This window comes from Barbus barbus, assembly GCF_936440315.1.
Source record: "Barbus barbus genome assembly, chromosome: 46".
NCBI classification, from domain to species: Eukaryota; Metazoa; Chordata; class Actinopteri; order Cypriniformes; family Cyprinidae; genus Barbus; species Barbus barbus.
In genome coordinates this window covers 9,259,307-9,279,938 of record NC_136724.1, presented here as the reverse complement: position 1 = coordinate 9,279,938, position 20,632 = coordinate 9,259,307, and the positions used below count along the sequence as shown (strand labels likewise).

The 20,632-nt window shown below is 37.1% G+C and overlaps 1 protein-coding gene across 1 annotated transcript in view; it reads right to left on the bottom strand.

The window, feature by feature from the left end:
- The window catches only part of LOC306865012 (uncharacterized protein), a gene marked incomplete at its 5' end in the record, with an annotated part of 87,776 nt that overhangs the window by 38,424 nt on the left and 28,720 nt on the right, over positions 1–20,632 (bottom strand). The window contains one exon of the mRNA XM_079409340.1: positions 18,259–18,480. Within this exon, the coding sequence (XP_079265466.1) occupies positions 18,259–18,480 (222 nt within the window). The remainder of the gene's footprint in view (positions 1–18,258; positions 18,481–20,632) is intronic.

Here is a 20,632-nt window from a genome sequence, read left to right as displayed (position 1 = left end):
GTCATAATAATGCACCAATGTTCTATATAAGGACTTATAAACAGCCAATAAGCTAGTAATATGAATGATAATAAGCAACTAGTTAATATTGGATAGTGTTCACTAATCTAAAGTGTTACCGATTTATTTATACAGCAACTCACACTCTCAGATAATTGAATATCAAGTTTTTTCCTGTATCCACCAAGAGTTTCATAAGAGATCTCAAACTGTGCTCAGATTGTTTGCAATCAGATGTGAGAGACATATCAAAATATTCATTTAGAAATGCAAATTGGTGACCTACTAAAGGGGACCTATTATGCAAAATTATTTATAAGCTGTTTGAACACAGTTGTGTGGCTGCAGTGTGTGAAAACAACCAGCCTATAATGGTAAAAATCCACAAACTCATATTTTTATAAAACCAATAAATCATGAACAGACGAGCTGTTTCAGATTCTCCCTCTGTTCACGTCACCGAGGGGGAAAAGTCCCGCCCATTTGTGACGCTCTCTGTCTTATTAGCATAAACACAGCCCTGAGTGAGAAGCAGCGGTCCGCCATTACTGGAGATATATACAATGTCAGAGCCAAAAAGGCTTTACAAATGTTGTGTTTTGGGATGCACTAATGAACATAGGAGTCGCCTCCCCTCATCTGAGCCGAGGACACTGTGGTTAAATTTCATTTTCGAAGGAAATATTTGATTTTTCATCCCGCCGTGCTCCCCGTCTCCCCATCATAAACGCAAATTTATTATGCACAGTATGTACAGATGACTGACTTTGAAACCGAGTAGTTTTCTGTAAAGATAACAGGCTTGTATTAATAGTGAAAGGTTTATTTGCAAAGGCTAGCACTGCTAATGCAGGAGCTCAAGCTCTTGAAGCTCTGTCCTCTTCTTCGGGAGCAACAGCTCACTCACATTTAAAGCAACACTCAAAACAATGCGTTTTGGCTCATACCCTAAAAGTGGCAATTTTAACAAGCTATAAAAACATTTCTGTGGGGTATACTGAGCTAAAACTTCACATTTACACTCTGGAGACATAAGAGACTTATTTTCCATCTTGTAAAAAGGGGCATAATAGGTCCCCTTTAAATGCTTTCCAATGCAAAATCTATAGGTTATTAAAATTATGCCAGTAGTACAGTAATGACTAATGATATGAGCAAAGTAAAAGGCTGCAAGTTCACTCCCAAATATAAACACCAAAAGTCAGTGACAACAGCGCTCTATCAACATCATGCCTGCGAGCTGATCACTTCATCCCAGGTCACTTTTCCTGTACTCAGTGTACTGAGTCTCTGAGGATGAAAAGCATCAGCTAAAAACGGAATACCAGAGGGGACAACAACAAAACAAACATTGTACTGCTGTTACACAGAAAAGGATTTCATCATCCTTGGACACATACACTCCACTCACAGATCACTCCACCTTTTGAACCATACTTAAGACATGTTCAAGAGAGCAAAAAGCCAATCCAGGTGAAATCACTTGCAGTAATGACTTCTTTACATGTCCGAGATGACTGAATCTAAATGGTTCTCAAAGCACTATGACTAATAGAGATGACACAGAGCTGTGTAACAGTGAATGTGGTCTGAGTTTGACCTCGGTAGCACTCAAATATAGTCCAAAACAATGCCCTGCATCGGCAGTAATGTGCTTAGCTGCACTGACTATCGTTTTTTTCCCTGACCTTTTAGTGGCGTTGTTGCACAAGGGTTTGGCTAAATAAGGTCCAGTTAGCCTTTGTTTTACCTTTTCCCATTTTTTTTGTACTGCATATCATAATCTATACTTGTATTTGAATTAAAATGAACAATAAAACACTCTTTTTGTTTTTCTTTGTGTTTTCATTATGGCAGCGGCTATTTGCAGTGTAAATAGCGATAAAGGCTATTTATACTAAGCGCAAATAGCGATGGATGCTTTTTACACTAAGTGAAAATAGCAGTAGTTTTAGTGATATGCTATTTACACTAAGTGCAAATAGCTATAGATTCTATTTACACTATGTTAAAATAGCAGGATTTTCTGCTATTTATACTACTTATTGCAAATAGTGGCAATTATCTGCACCAATGAAAATTAACCTAGGCTGAACGTGAAAAATGTGCCTGTGGTGGTATTTCTGCAAAATGATATTATGCTGCTTCTTGCACATTTCATGGCACTTTTAAAGTGAAATGTCCAGTTAGGGAAGCTAAAAGATTATGTATTTACCGTGCCATTTAACTTGCTTCTATTCTTTGAGCTTTTTAATCAAGTGTTTTAAATCATGACTTGTAATTCACCAGACTTGTGCCTGATTGTTCCACATCGCAAGTACAATGCTGTAGGTGAACTAACCAAACAAGTTTACATACAATGTTTTTTTCCAACGAGCCTGTTTTAAAAATAAAATAAAATATTGAAATTATTAAAAAAATTAAATCATTAAAATAACACCATATGATCTATTCTAGAATTGGGAATCATTTGGGAATTTTCCAAAATTTTATTTGGGAATTGTAACCATAAATTTCTTAAAAACAAAGTTTTCTGTACCTAAGACTCGAATAAAGAAAAGTTTGACTGGAGTCTGTGTGTTAAACAGTTTTAATTGCAGAGTTAATTGCAGACTAATAGGGGATTAGAACAATCCCCAACCAGAATGTGCAAGGAATATCAAACACTGTGATTATTTACAATGCAAGAGTGTCTGTGCATGTCCAGAGCACAACACTGAGATTATCCTCAGGCTTTCCAGATTTCACATTTATGCAGAAAACTCAAATTTAGTCCCACTGGATTGAATATTTACACCATTTACAACATTCTCTCTCTCAGACATAGACTGCAGTTCTCAAGAGAAACTAGTTATGATGATGCAAGACGACCACAAACTGTTACAGACCATATGGCTTTGAAAGCTGGGCACACAGTAGAATTAAACTAACATCTCTAAAGTACAGAAGAATGAGAAAAAATACAATTAAGCCTTTAGCAATATAAGGCTATAAAGATTTTAAAAAATAACAGATTTTCAAGTCATCTATTAACTTTGTGCTAGGACCAGACCAAAATTTAAGTTATTATTATTTACTAATAATATTCCAATCCAAGTGGGCAGTTGTGACCAAAATGCAAATCAGTGAGCATGACTAGTCTTCAATAAACCCAAGAGAGTCCACATCACACCACATATTTATTTCTAGCACTAGCTACCAGTTACGCACCCATATAAGAACACCATTTTTTCCATGAATGAGACCCTGTTGCTCATATACTTTCAAGAACATGATAAATACAGCAAAGAAAGATGTCAAGTAAGTAACTAACAATGAATAAATAACTTACACTTGTTCTGTTCCTCATTCAGAGCTATCGTCTGGCTTTAGAAGACTTAGAATATAGTGTGCAGTTTGTATGAACCACTTTTATGGTGCTTAAACAGGCTTGGAACAACTTGAGGGTAAGTAAAGATTTTATTTTCACTTGAACTATTGCTTTAAGATGCTGAAACTATTTTGTGAGATAAATCTGAGCAACATGTAAACTTTGCTGAATCGTTCATACTGTTCCAGACAGATATACAGAGAAATTGCACACACTTACTGCCAACTTTTAACAATTTACTGTTTGTAATAAACGGGTCTTCTGAAGTCACTTCTCTTGCCGAGTCATTTTTCCAGTTTGCAGTGACATATAATCAGAGCAGCAATGAGTCAGAGTGTTTTTTCATTTAGATCCAAAGGATTCTGTCAGATCTGACACTCTGGTGACTCAGCTTTCTTTTCTAAATCATTACACATGAGTGTCCGTTTTTGCTGTGGGGTAATTCATCAGGTTGTGCTTGAACACAAGCAGCCAATCAAAACTGGATGGTATGAGCAGAAAATGTTTGAATGTTAACATTTTATTGTTCTTCGTGAATATAAATTAATAAATGTCTAATATGAGTTCATAAATATTATTTGACGTCATTGAAAACATGATACTCCTGGCTCTTTCAAAATAAAAGTCTAATTTAAACGTACGGTTTCATAATTTAAACCGTTAATGCGTTTAATTTCTTTTATGTATGCTATTTCCGTAAGAAGCTGAAATGGTTTTAAACGTACATAGTTCACCTAAAAATAAAAATTCTAAATATTTTCTTTTATGTTCCGCAGAAGAGAAAAGTAAGACAGGTTCAAAACAACAGGAGGGTGAGTAAATGATGAATTTTTGGGTGAACTTGTGCTTTTAAATGATGCAAACTGCTTCTCAGCTTCCTGCTGTCCTGCGAATGCATAAAATGATTGACAGGCATAAAGCACCTTATGTCTTCAGATGGGCTAAACAAACAATCTCACATTATTGTTTTATACAAAGCCCCATTTTTTCATATAGATGGCTGTTATATTTCAGGACACTTAATTCAGTGATATGTCTCAAATAATAAGGATATTATATTTGAAACTGCTTACAGTACATTTGATGGAGACATGGATCATACGTTAAAAACCCACTTAACTGTTACAGGCTCATATGGAACACATCTGCAGCTGTGTTTGAGATAGATGTGCATGACACTAGACCCATACTGTGATTTGAGTATAACGAGAGAGTTACTGCAGGAAAAGCAAATTCATTGCCTGTTTCCCCTGAAGCCACACACAGAAACTCAGTCCCACACTGCAGGCTTACACACAGCAGTGGCTTTGATGAGGCTCCAAGTGCACACAAAGCACACCAGCAAATGCACACTACCCCAGGTCACATTTGCATATGGGCATTGTCTGTGGAATACAAACAAAATTGTTATTCTCAAAATTTGTGCTCACTTCTTGTTTCATCACAGTCTCCAACAAACTGCAATCATTAAAATATGCAAGTCCTAGTTTTAGTGCTTGTTTCTAAATTCACTTCTCCATTTCATCTATCTATCTCTGTTTGCCAGTCCATCTGTCCATCCATCTAATTGTTTATCTGTCCATCCAAACATCTAGCCAATCATACATCCATCCACCCCTCCATCTGTGCATCCATCATTAGGTAAGTACCAATAAACAAAATAAACTAATTCAAGTGCTACAACAGCAAAAAAAAAAAAAAAAAAAAAAAGTTTTAAAACAGTCAAACGCTGTTAAAAATAAGCAAATAATAAAACATTTGATTGAATAACAGTGAAATAAAATAAAATAAAATAAGTTTTATTAAAATAATACACCTAACAGGACAGTAATATAGCGAGTAGAAGGAAATAATAATAGAAAGTAAATATTTTTCAAATATGAACCAGTCATAAGGGTCAATTTTCTGAAATGAATTATCTGAAAGCTGAATAAATAAGCTTTCCATTGATGTATGCTTTGTTAGGATAGGATAATATTTGGCCGAGATACAACTATTTGAAATTTGGAATCTGAGGGTGCAAAGAAAAAGAAGAAAAAAAAAGCTCAGCTCTTTTGTATGAGCTTAAATCATACAAGATAGGGACCCTCAGCTTTAAAAAAATAAAAAAACAGATCAGTTTGAGCTGGCTGGGAACACCAAAAAGGATTTGAAACAGTGTTACCAGACAAAATTGAGTGTGTAAGAGTGTGTGACTCACCAAACTGAATCAAAGGCTAACTACAGCACAGGAAAACTCACTTAAAACATCAACGTACAGCGTATTATATCAATGAAAACATCTCTGAGGATTTTCTTCTCTTGCAACATTTTACCTGAAGATGAAAAGTGAGCCATGTATTTTTTCTTCCACAGGAATCTCTCATCTTAAAAAACATTGCACACCTCTATCAAAGCACCTGGGGGCCTTTCCACTGCGCAATCATTGATATGCAGAAAGTGTGTATGTGTTTGAGTGAGAATGAACGAACAGAAACATCAATTAGAAGTGCCTTTGAACAGTGCACAGTAGGGACAAAGAGAAATGCACATTAGCATATCCTTTAATTGTCATGCATGCACTCTGGGTCTCCTTCAAGGAACCGAACAATGTGCTGCACTAAATATGTGTATGTACAACATATTAATTTGTCTTTTCATGCAAGGGAACTGCAAAGAAAGAGAGACAGGAAAAGGCAGTGTTTATGGTACTAGTAGCATGTGTATTAATGAAAGCAAACCTATAATGCACTGTGACAAATTAAATGTAAAAAGTGCCCAAGATGGCTGAGAAACCAAGAGAAATTATTATAAAAAAATGTAGAGTAGGTTTAGTTTACCCAATATTTATGTGTGCTGCGTATTTTATGCTTCTTAAAGTATCACGCTGTTAGCATAGCAACAATCTAACAGCAAAGTCGAGTCTACTGTGCACTTAGCTTGATTATCCAACCCTCACTGGAAAAATGTGTCTGTGTTGACATTTCTACAAACTGATATTACATTGCTTGTGGCACATTTTGCAATACTTTCAAAGTGAATTGTCTAGACTCTAGCCAGTGGCCTTAAAGGTGCATTCAGTTTTGAAACCTCACTAACTGTGTTTGTATGGACCCGAATAATCCATTTTAGTAGCCAAGTCCGAATAAAAAAAATCATGTCACCACGTCAATGGGAATTAATAAGTCAAATCCAATTGAAATTTCAATCAGACTGTAAGGGGTGGTTTAAACATTATCTAATCTGTTAGATAGGACATGTAAACACTTGATCCAACTGAAAACCAAAAAATTGAGGGTTAAGTGCATAACATAGAAATGACATATATGTCACACGTAACAAGTTCTTGTTGTTGAATTACTGTATACGTGTCATAAATGACTGTTGTGTCCTCTACAATCTTCTATTGTCTGTGAAATGGTGCAGGACAAATATCGTCCCACCAGTCCTTGCTTTAGACTCCCATCCACAGACACCTTGTTTTGGGTAAGGGAAGTGGCATTTTTACTGATTGATAAACATAAGCAGCGTAGCACCAAGGTTTGTGTGCTTGCATCTCCTAATTAGCACCTGAAATCAATAAATATGAAGTCTGCCCTTTAAATCAAAGAAAATAAGCAGGAGGGTGGCTAGTATGCTCATCTTTTACAACAGGAAACTGTATATTTCAAAAGGTCAAATCCAATTGGAAGCTTGTAACATATAAATGCACACATCAACCCGATCACTTTATTTAGCGTTCATGTAAACACTATGTTTCTAGTGTTCATTTCAGCAGGTAACCGCAGTGATTTGTATGAATAGGTATGGGTTTTTTTTGTTTCATACAAATGTACAAAATGTGTTGATCACTAATGAGGGTTCGTTTCAGTTTGACCTTGAAAGAATGTGTAGTGAAAGCACTACGAGAGACTTGTGGTATTGTGACAATGAGGGATTTCACCAATTATGAAAATGTTTGCACAGAAGCTCAGATCCCCTCCCTCTCTACCACAGGCCCTTCTCATCTCTAACTCACCCTCAGTACCACTCGCTCTCCTTCTCTCTCCCTCGGTCCTCTCATCTTCAAACGCTACTCTTGAGGCATAGAGTTTGCCTTGTGAATTTGAAACTGCTGAGATGTCAATATCTGAATTCACTTCAATTTACAGTCAGAGACAGAAGGGGAAAGAAAGAGAGAGAGAGCGAGAATGGAAAGGAAAAAGAAAAAGGGTGAGCAATGCAAGGGTATCAATAAAATACATAATTTTGACCTCTAAAGAGAACTGCTATCATAAATACCCTTCTTCATCATATGTCGCTTTCTAAACCACAGAGACAAGCCACATGTGAATAAATGGGAGAAACACAAAACACAATTACTGTATGATAGAATGTCTCACATTCCAGTTAAATAAGTAGTTCCAGTTAAATAAACATACTTCATGCAAGTACTGTATATTAATTGCAAACACAAATTCTCTCCTTCTATGGTCAATTTTCATGTCAATAACTGGTAGAACAACAGTTTTGCTCACATTTGTCAACATGCTAGCTAGCAACCTGAATATTAACACATTTAACACTACTTGTTATGCAAGAGATGAATACTTGCAAGCATTTGGGCATGCATTTGAGACTGCGTTTGTGTACTTGGATAGAATGTTGCTGGACTAAAACGCATATGTGCATTAGCTGAACAAACCTTATAAATGAATTTTTACCTAAAGCAGTATTTTAATGGCGATTTGACATGTTTCTGAAATATAGGCTTGGCAAACACTTTTTTTAGATTATGAAGACAAAGTGCTATACTTGCATTCTCTCTGTGAAGCACTATATAACAAATTATTTCTATTGATTAATACAAACAAATATGTTCAACTTGTTTTCTGAAGGCTGTGCAGAAAAAAAAACGTGTGGAAAAAATATAAAAAAGAAATTGCAAACGTACTGTATATGCTATAGTATGTAAATCCTAAAAGGCCATAGATTATGATAATTTTTCTTTTTTGTTTTCTCGTGATCACAACATAACTTTCTCGTGATCTCGACATAAAAGCTACAGAAGTTCTACTAGAGTACTACACTACATAAAAAAAAGAAAGAAAAAAAAAGATTATGGCCATGAATTTCTCCCATGCTTCAAGCTACACATTTAAGCTTTATTTTTGTATATTGTCACCAATTCAGAATGCAACGGGCACTACTGCATTAGCATAAACTGTCTTCTGTGGTCAATTTTCATGTCAGTGAATTTATTTCCTTGTTTAGGTAAATTGTGTCCTTGTTTAAAATAATAAAATATGGAAAAAAAAATTCTGCATGCCGTTTGCTGGGCTTTGTAATATCTCACAATTGTCATAACTATAACTTCGCATTTCACAGTTGTGACTTTCTATTTCAAAATTGTGACTTTATATATCACAATGTGACTTTATATCTTACAACTCATACTTTGTTTATTGTAATTTTGACTTTATATATCATAATTACCTTGTATAAGTACATTACATAGATTATTTAAAATGTTTCTGCAAATGGACACATGGGTGCACGTATGGGTGGTGCTCACCACACCACGGTGATTCCCTGTACAATAAAACATGCAATTTTATATCAATCTATGCCACTGCATGGCTCTTTTCAGGCCACATATCCAATATCAAGGACAATGGAAAACCTCCAGACCCAGACCTGTGTGATGATCATTAGTCAAACATACACATTCACACAAATGCAAAGCATGTTTCTAGTTGGGCTGAATCCAAAAGGTGAAACAATGCAACAGAGACACACAATAGGGCTCTGATAGAATGAGGTTAGTGAACTGAATCAAAGAAACACAGTAAAGCATTATGACACAACAGCAGGTGCTCAGAAAACAGTTTCCTGATGTACTGGGATGGAACCGTAGAGATGCAGGGAGGTGATGTTCCCCAGATGCCAGTGCAACTGGGATTCAGTGAGACAGAATGGGCAATTGAGATTACTGGAATGTGCACAGAATTTCTGGTCTCATGCTGACTGAAAAAAAAGAAGACAAAAAATCAGAACAATTTTTACAATGCTGTTTTACACTGCTGGCTTTCATGCCAGTAAAACCTCACATAGAATTAACCTGAATTGAAGACAAGGGAGGCAAAGAGAGGGAGCATTTCATCAGAAATATCAGACAATCAAATAATGTACATAATGTACATTTACAAATAATGTAAATAATGTGGCAGACAATCTGAATGAGTTCTACTGCAGGTTTGAAAAAACACCCCACATCCGCCTTGAACATCTCTCCACACAACCATTAACACCTCCAGCAACCCCACTCTCCCCCACACCTGCAATTCAGATCAGCTAAGACGATGTGCGCCAGGTCTTCCAGAAGCAGAAGCGGAAGAAAGCACCAGGCCCAGACGGTGTCACACCAGCCTGTCTGAAAATCTGTGGTGACCAGCTGGCCCCCATCTTCACACAGATCTTCAACCGATCACTGGAGCTGTGTGAAGTCCCTTCATGCTTCAAACGCTCCACCATCATCCCCATCCCAAAGAAATCCAAGATTACTGGACTAAATGACTACAGACCTGTGGCTCTAAATGTCTGTGGTCATGAAGTCATTTGAAAAACTGGTGCTGGCCCACCTGAAGGACATTACTGGACCTTTGCTGGATCCTCTTCAGTTTGCCCACAGAGCAAACAGGTCTGTGGACGATGCAGTCAACATGGGACTGCATTATGTTCTACAACATCTAGACAGACCAAGGACTCATGTGAGGATCCTGTTTGTGGACTTCAGCTCGGCCTTTAACACTATCCTTCCAAAACTCCTCCTGCCCAAACTATCTCAGCTCTCTGTACCCACCTCCGTCTGTCAGTGGATCACCAGCTTCCTGACAGACAGACAGCAGTTAGTGAGGCTGGGAAAATTCTCATCCAGCACCCGTACGATCAGCACTGGAGCTCCTCAGGGCTGCGTTCTCTCCCCACTGCTCTTCTCCCTCTACACCAGCACATCTAAAGAGCCCTCTGTCAAGCTCCTAAAGTTTGCAGATGACACCACAGCCATCAGGACGGTGACGAGTCTGCTTACAGACAGGAGGTTAAGGAGCTGGCTGTCTGGTGCAGTCTTAACAACCTGGAGCTGAACACGCTCAAAACAGTGGAGATGATCGTGGACTTCAGGAGAAGCCCCCCTGCACTCACCCCACTCACCATCATGAACAGCACTGTGGCGACAGTGGAGTCATTCAGATTCCTGGGAACCACCATCTCCCAGGACCTGAAGTGGGACATTCACATAGACTCCATTGTTAAAAAGGCCCAGCAGAGGTTGTACTTCCTTTGCTAGCTGAGTAAGTTCAACCTGCCACAGGAGCTGCTGAAACAATTTTAATCTGCCATCATTGAATCCGTCCTCTGCACTTCAATAACTGCCTGGTTCAGCTCAGCTACCAAATCTGACCTCAGAAGACTACAGTGGGTAGTCCGGACTGCTGAGCGAATCATTGGTACAACCCTCCCCACTCTCCAAGAACTGTACTCATCCAGAGTGAGCAAAAGGGCTGGCAAAATCACTCTGGACCCCTCACATCAAGCACACTCCCTCTTTGAACTGTTACCATCTGGTCGACGCTACAGATCTCTGAGCACCAGAGCGGCCAGGCACAGGAACAGTTTCTAATTTGCATATAATATACATACAAAACTATCTATTGTAATACACCTGTACATACAACTGTCAATTTGTATATTGTTATTCCCTATTTACTTGTTCTAATTTTATTATTTTATTATCTGTGTTTTTTGTTCTGTCACTGTCTTCCTTTTGCACTGCAGAAGCTTCTGTCACAAAAACAAATTCCTCGCATGTGTAAACCTACCTGGCAATAAAGCTCATTCTGATTCTGATACATTTACATTTTCACTTCTCAGTGCAGCTGTGAGTGGTTATGAGGCCAGATTAACAGTCAAAAACAAATCAAGTACACCCTCAATTCCTCCAGGAATAGAAAAATATTTATATGGTCTACACTAACAAGGCTTAGCCTAACTATAGCAATGCTTCTTGGGATACCTGTCAAGGATGTTATCAGTCACAGAACAGGTGTTTCTGAATTTTCTTGCTGAAATGCCACGAGTGAGGATAAGTAGAGCTAACAAAGCTGTTTATCTTGGCTATCATCATTCATGTTGAGGTAAAAGTTAACATAGTGGAACAGAAGCAGGATAATATTCATTTAATGTGTGGGGAACACTCCTCTGTGCCTGACAAAATTAAATACAGCAGGCTCACTCCTAACACAGACTGATGGCTTAAATTCACTTGGAGTAGTCTGAGGGTAAAAGCTGCCAAATAAAACTTGCTCACTAAATTAGCCATTTCTTGGCTTTAGCCTATTTCCCCCCAAAAAATCGAGTGTAGCATTAGTTCTGGCAGGTCATGTTAGTCAAGCTCGCATCAGCTGACTCTCAGCTGATCTGCATATAGGAATACGAAACCTATCTAATCATTCACAGTAAGGTCCGTCAGTATTATCAGCAGTTTTCGCATTGCTCAATGGCTAATTACACACATCCCCAACTCCTACTCTGTCAGTCAGGATTCAGCCTTCTGATTCTCTTTTGAATCAGACTAATTCTAAATGTGTACATAAATGACTAAACTTTAACAATATCTGCAATACTTTTGTTGGTTCTGTTCTGTTTACCCTGGGGGGTTATCGCTGCTCTCCCTGCTCTCATCGGAGTTCTTGCCCAGAACAGAACCATACCGCCAATCCAAACTGTATGCTAATTGTCAATCATCTTTGACAATAGTGGTCCTGAAAGAAATTAGTCATTCTATTCAGCAAGTATAGACTAAAATTATAAAAATGTGACATTATAGACATTTATAATGTAAAAAATATATATATTTCAAATAAATGAGGTTATTTTGAACTTTCGATGGTTTCCATGCTTTCCATGGTTTCTACAAAAATATTGAGAAACTATATTTTCAACATTGATAATAAAAATAAAAGTTACTTGAAACTTCAGCTTTGACATCACAGCAATAAATCAGATTTTAAAATATATATTATAAAACCTTTTTATGTTTTTTACTGTATTTTTGATCAAATACAATGTCTTGGTGAGCACAAAAGACTTCTTTTAAACACATTTTAAACACGCTTCTTTTAAACAAACAAACAAAAAAAAAAGCTTACCACCCCCAAGTTTTTGAATAGTATACTTCTTCACAGTCCCAAAAGTTGATTTGAGACTAAATAAAAAACACTAAATGTGAACAGTGAACAGTGCCAAACCTGACACAACATAATGTTGTTTTAGAAAATGACCATTACTGAAAGATGGGGAAGCAAAAACTAAATTAGGCATGAAAAACTCATCGCTAATAAATTGGTGTTGCTGTGCATTTTATAAAGGTTAGCCAGTTATAACAGAGGGCATTTATATAAAAGACTTCAAGGTAAAAAAGCCAAAATGGCTAAATTAAATGGCTAAACTAAATTACCGTGTAAAAAAATCTTATTGGTGCCAGAAACATAACATTATAAGTGGACCGCCGAGGGGGGAAATTAAATGATAAAAAAAGACCTTTAAGGAAAGTTTCTCAAAGTCAAAGGGGGTTTTCATATGCCAGCAAGCTTTTAGGGAATCAGGTATAGAATTCACTCAGCTGCGATGGCTGACCCACAACTAAAAATACCCTTGCTGAAAACGAACAAAAGGAAAAGAGAGGGACCCATTCGCTTTAACCCTCCTGGCTATTTCCTCCCATCCTTTTAACTGAGATGAGAGAAAAGAGACTAAACAGGCAATATAAGCTCTTGGTGACACTCCAATATACAGGCTGCTTCAAAACCCAGCGCTATAACCCAGCATCTATGACAGCACCACAATCACAGAAATATGCACATGCACAATTAAAAAGGCAAAACTAATCAGGCAGATGGAGTACCTTATATCTTCAAATAAAACAATTGCTGGGAGTGTGTCCAATCTAGATCAGAGAAGGTCATTAGATCATAGTAGCGCCTCTGCTAAAACCATGCCCTTGGGAAAAGGACTCATCCATGCATTAGCGCCAAATATAGTCAGCAGAGAGGATCATATCTAATGTGTGTTCTGTTGATTATATAACCATATCTGCTGGATGACTGTAGACATGATTATTGGCAGCAGAATTCCAAACTTCTGGATTATATGCACCAAAACGTTACATTTATGCATTTGGCAGATGCTTCTATCGAAAGCAGCTTAGAATTCAAGATATACATATCATTTGAGCTACAGGAACTAAAAATAAAGGTTTCAAAAATAAATTAAAATAATCTAAAGAGCTTCTTCCACAATAAAGAACCTTTTCTGCAATGGTAAGGTTGGATGGATGTTAAAGGTTCTTCAGGGAACTTCAGATGCTAGTTTGATGAGTGTACAGGAAAGGTGATGGAAGAAATTGTAAAACAATTAAATAAATGATAAAACAAATAATTAATAAAGATGAATGAGTCATTATCTGGAATTTCTTATGTCTTTTAATAGCACAAAGGAGACACCTCATCGGTTAATATGACAGATATACCCTAATGTATCCATTACCTCAAACCATTAACATACAACATAAAGGCATTAACACAAATGTGCCATTAATGCTAATGATAATAAAGGAAATGCCATTGTTAGTGTTTCATGAGAGAATTTACTTGAGAGATGTCTTGTCTTATATGGTATCTCAGAGAGGAACACGCATAGAAGCATGGTACCTCATTAACATCAATCAAACACAAACACAGAGATGATATATGTGCCACATGCTCACAATAATACATTGGCACATGGCTGGAGCTAAATGACAAATAGCCATAAAGCTTACAGCTGCAGGCTGCCAATACAATATGACAAACACACATGATTTTCAAGACCCATTAAAACTGTGAAGATGACCAAGTAAAAATATTAGTTTAATGCAACAATATATTGATTGCTAGGTTTTTGTAATAATAAATGATATATGTACTACCATTGAAAACGTTGGGGTCAGCAAGATTTTTTTTTAATGCTTTTGAAAGAAGTATTATACTCATCACATCTGCATTTATTTGACCAAAAATACAGTAATACAATGAAATATTATTGCTTAAATTATTATTTTTTAAAAATTCTAAATATAATAACATAATTTATTACCTGATATTAACTTAAACTAACTATTTCATATTTAAATGCATTTTAAAATGTAATTTATTCATGTGATGGCAAGGTTGAATTGCAGCCAATACTCCAGTCTTCAGTGTCACATGATCCTTCAGAAATCATTCTAATATGCTGATTTGGTGCTCAATAATAATTTCTTATTATTATCAATGTTAAAAAATGTGCTGCTTAATGTATTTGGTATTTGTGGATATAGATGTTTTTCAGGATTCTTGGGAGAGTTTTTCAGGAGTCTTGTGACTGAGTTTGTGACTACTTCCAGGAAGTATCATATTCTCAACTATATGGTACTTCCTGTAAGCAGTCACAAACTCAGCCACACTTGCACTCATGTTAGCAGTGTATGTGAGGTAAAAGCCTTCAGGAGAGAGTCAAGTAAGGAGAGGTATAATTCAATTTTGACTGAACACATCTTTCCAGGCGGCTTCCTCTCTGTCAACTCAGATTACAGAACATTTAAAAGCTGCTCTGCTCTCTTCAATTACTGTCATCCTCATCCATGAGATGCTTTATGACTGCCCCATGTCCCTGTGTGTGTGTGAATGGACACTAAAAGCATCTGAAAATCTCTATTTCAGTAAAAATGTTCTGGTATCGCTTTGAAGATTAATTATTCTGATTATTATATATTAAACTAGATATTATATTATGAATATAATGTGAGTGAGTGGTGCCACTACAATACTAATGCATTCTAGATTTGTACTGGCCCAAGTCACAGGAACCCACCATCAAGAATCTGTGATATTAATGTCTGTAGATATGGTCCTGTTTCAGCCCATTAATCATGCAGCAAGCAAAATTGTTAATAGTGCGGAACAAGTTACACACTAAAATTAATTCCCTAAACCTAAATATAAAAAGTCAGTTCCATTCAAAAACGTTTTTATGATATATATGATATTCAATTGAAATGCAAAATCTGATGGTTTAATTTCACAAATGGATGCAGGTTATGCTGAGAGAGACTTTTCATTACATGAAGTTTTCTAGATGTTTTTTCTTTGGCTCTGGCTTTACACAGCTTTCTTGTATCTTTCTTATACACCCACCCACAGATTGGATGATTGGAGCAGACCTCAACCTATTATGCTTGTCAGGCCCCATCTGCACATGCACACAACATTATTTCACCATCTGTGTGTTGCGCCATCCAAACGCTCACGTCTGTGTTGCTGTATGGAGCTTACAAGATGCAGTGATACTTAATGACAGTGCAAAGAGACAAATCTCACTTCAACTTTATAATGGCCTAAACATAAACATGCACAAACATGAAAATACACATTTTTATGTTTAAAAGGGAACATACACTGTTGTGATGTCTTACTGAACGTGCTAAGTGTAAGTGTGAGCGGAGATGTGTGACTGTAACATCTGAGTCAGCATCTCTCTCTCTCTCTCTTTCATACACACACACACACACACACACACACACACGCGCACATGCACATGATATACCTACCTAAAAGACTGTTCAGGATTAATGAAATATTGACATTATCTGTAACATATTACCACAGAAAATAATTTCGACTTTTATCCCTGAGGAAGGACACACACACACACACACACAGACAAAGTATTACATCTACTGGAATACTGTACATACCGTATATAACAAAAAAGTTTTTTTTTTAATGCCAGAATCTAAACACTTCAGCAAAAACACCTCTACAATATTTTATAATATCTATAATATTTTGCCCTATAGACATCCAGTGTTGTTGTATAATATACATTTTTGCATTTTTAAAAAAGAAAAAAGAAAGGGACAATAATATATGTGGAAATGTCACATATCACTGACACTGCTGATAGAAATGAACCCATCTTGAACCCAGAACATTCCTTTAATTACAAACCCAATATAAATGCCATTATATGCTCTTTACAAAAGCAATTAAAATGCTTTCCTTATTATGCATAGATGATCATTACAGCAAAAGAAAAAAAAAATATTTAGATGGTGATTCTCAGCTCTCTTCAAAAGGCCTTCTGACTACATAACTTCATTAATTTCAAGTAACGCATAATTTCATTCCTTGTTGCCGTAATCAGTTTTGTGAGTGGAAAGCCAGGGTACATCTCTTGAAATATTGCTAAGCAAGAGACAGGATAGGAAATCATTATTTGCTCTTACCATGAAATGCATGCAGAAATCTGGTAATATGAAATCTGAGAGTCAGATTTTTCATACAGCAAACATTTCATGGAAAGAACATGAAAGGAAATTCGCTGAGAATTAATCCTGGTGGAGAATCCATGCCTCGGGCACGGAGTGAGTGTACGTGAGAGAAAAAAAGATATGAAGAGAGAGGGAGAGAGCAAATAAGACAGTGAGAGACAGTATGAGCAAAAAACAGCAAAGGATGATGGGATGTATTTTCTTGATTGATTCATATTGTGCTGCACACCACTGATTCACACTGCTGTACATTTTAAAGGGACAGTTGCCCCAAATTTTAGTAATTCTTATTATTCTTTACTCACACTTGTATTGTTACAGCTCCATTAAAATAGAGAAACACACAGAAATAATCACAGTTCAGGTTTGGAATGACATGAGAGTAAGTAAATAATGACAGATCTTTTTTTTTTCATCCCACATGCATTTAGACCACATGACCCAATAAAACGATAAATAATCAACATATGCTGTAGAAATTCTTACCATCTCTCTTGCTAGTCATTCCTGCTCTCTCCTATCTTTCCAGGTTTGCTTTGTGAAAAACTCTAACACAGTCACACACACCATCAAATCTCCAATGGGCTGGGTACATATTCAGCCGTCGTAAAAGCCAGCATTTAGTAAATCAAACAGGGCTGAAAAGGGTTATCACTCCTCAAGCATGAATAAATATCTGGGTAAGATGTTAACCAGGCTGTAGGCAAATATGCCACTGAAAGTGACAAAAACGCACCACATATTTAAAATGCTGATGCAAAAAATGCTAGTAATAATAATAATAATAATGTTGAAAAGTCAAAATAATGCTTGCTTAGTTTGAAAAATAAAATAAAACTGTTAACCTGTTAATAATCAGTTCCACTTTATTTTCTGACATGGACCAGTATTGCCATAAAAATACACAAATAGCTCTCATTCACTCCGGAACACCCTCTTGCTTCATATTTGCGTACACTCACTATAGTGCCAATTTCAACATTTCTAAACATTTCTGAAGGTTAGGTTTAATTTAGTTTAAATTTAGTTTTATTTGTATAGAGCTTTTCATAGTACAGGTTATTCAATTCAGGGGAACTCCTCAAGATGTTCAAGTTGATGAGGAAGAAGGTTTAGCATCCTATTTTATTTTATTTCTTAAGTACCCCAACAGTTCCATCAATAATGCTCAAGCACCTATTCATAAACACAAAACCAGAAAATTGTGCCTAAAACCTATTATATTTAAACCACTTAGCATTATATTTTAAAAGTCACTTATAAATAGTCAAACAATACTGTGTGTCTAAAACAAAATAACGCTATAACCCCCCCTTATTTCCATGTGCCCCTTGCAATCTGCTTGAACGATGTGTGTGTTGCCATGTACACCAGCAGGTGTGGTGTCTCCCTTGTCCAGATGTAATTGCATAACACTGTTGATTTTGTAACATGTCCATTTACCATGAAGTACAGACATGGCCCCTCTATCCTTATGTATATGTATTTACACACATGTACATGTATGCCAGAGGACACTTACCTGCTCTTTTGGCAGGCGGCGCAGATATAGCCCCTCTCGCTCTGACTGTAGGTGCGGCAGGATTTGCAGACGTTGTAGTGGCAGTCCAGACACAGGCGCTTGGGGTTGAGCAGGAAGGTAAAGGGAGAGCAGCAGCGGATGCAGCAGTGCTCGTTGAACTTGTGCTGCTTGGACAGAAGCAAACAGCGACTACCCTCCTCCTCCAGCTCCTGCTTCATTTCACTACAGAGAGATATGGGGGGATTGGAGGGGAGGGGTTGGAGGAGAGCGAATGAGAGAAGGAGTGGGAGCGGTTAAAGGGAGAGGAGGGGGATGTGAACAAGGGGATGGAGAGAGAGAGAGAAGGAGAAAGGTGAGCAAGTGCATCTGAAGGAGAGGTTGAAGGCGCACAGTCATGCAGAATAATTGGAGATTCTGTGAGGAATGAAAAATTAAAGGAAGAATAATTTTGCAGAAGTGTGGGGCATACGGATACAGTCTATTTAATTTCTCTTTGTCAGTCTCTGTTTATACACACACAAACAGGCACAAATATGTGGTTAAAGTCAAAACAAAGCTGGACTAGGACTGAAAAACGGAACCCACTGTATTGCTGTCCTGTGAAATCTAGTGAGCTGTATTGATGGTCACATTTAAAACACTGCTTAATGAAGCTTCAAAACATTTATAAGTCTTTTGTTTTAAATCATTGGTTCAGATTTTGTATCAAATTCACAAACTCATATGAGTTCAGTAACCAAGGCTTTATTACGTCATACTGTTTTGAGCTTTGGGGTGCTTCTCAAATGGAAGGCTTTTTTCTAGTGAGGATGCATCGTTCCTAGTCTAGTCTTTCTGATGTTTCAAGGCTAGAGTCCTGCCCATGGTAACAGAACAAAAATACTATGTTATACTAAATTATAATTACATTAAATACATTAAATTGAAAATATATCTTTCTTTTGTGGCCTATTTCTATTACAACATGACTTTCTGTTAATATAGTACAGGTAGTGACAACTGTCTGTGGTCTCCCTATGGTTTATATTATGCACAGTTTAGCAATATGTGATTAATTTATAGCAATAAATAAATAAATAAAATAAGTAATTCTAATGATTCAGCACTAGATGTCGATGATCTGGTGAACCCATAGTGGAAGTGTGTCCAAACTCATTCCTGGAGGGCCACTGTCCTGCAGAGTTTAGCTCCACCTTGCCTACACACACCTGTCTGGGAATATCTCATATGCCCAGTAAGACCTTGATTAGTTGGTTCAGGTGTGTTAAATTGGAGTTGGAGCTGTACTCTGCCAGACAGCGGCCCTGTTTTACAATGTACAACTGTACAAAATGTACAGTCTACAATGTTTTTAATTGATTTAAAGTTGCAGTCCGTAACTTTTTTTGTGTTCAAAATGTACAAAATTTAGATAATAAGCGAGTACACTTTGAATCCATTTTTCAAACCGTGTTTAGTGTTTATATTCTGACTATTTTAGACTGGTTTGGGTAGGTACCGCTGCAGAGTAGTGTTGTCAAAAATATCGATATTTCGATAAATATCGATACTGAAATATCTGAACGGTACCAATATTAATTTCCCGAAGTATCGATACACCGATACTAGCCGAGCTGTCACTTTCACTTCTCTCCAAAGGCGCGTGGACAAGCACCACACGTGACTGCACTCGTCTCCTTCGCTCTGGTTAAATAGCAAAAGTGAAGTGAATAGAAAGATGACTGCTCTGGTTGTTAAAGAACACAGCAGGAGCGCTATCTGTAGGGATCTATGATCTCCGCGATGCAGAGAACGCGCACGGAATCCAGTCATAAAAACGGAATTTACAGTTTAAAGCGGAATGTCACGGAATTTGTCAAAGTTTGGATGAATTAATCAAAAGTAGGTCATTACACTTAAATCAAATCGCGATATGGACTAGTATCTGTTAATATTAAGCTGCAAAAGTCGATTTAAATATGAATCCTGCATGTTCTGCGCGTCTCTGTGTGAATGTGCTGCACGTGCGGTTTTGTTTACTAATGGTCCATGTACGTTTTGATAGTTTGTTTTCCAATTTGAAATGAAATAAGCAGAAACGAGAAAATGGCACCTTTATTCGTTTTTTCGTTTTTTTGAAAAAAGCGAAAAAAGGAGATTTCGGCTTGATTTTTCGTTTTTTAGTTCAGAGGCATAAAACGAATAAATGACTTCGAAATTCGTTTTCCACATGTGGGCGGTCCTGAGACGCCCCCTTCCGCCGATTGGTCAAGCAAATCTGACCATGTGACGTCATCAGTAGTCGCTCAGGTCTGTTCAACAAAATAATAGTCCTCTAACGTTACTATGGCTACCGATTCTTAAACTGTACAGGGCAGGTCCTGTTGGGCTTTCT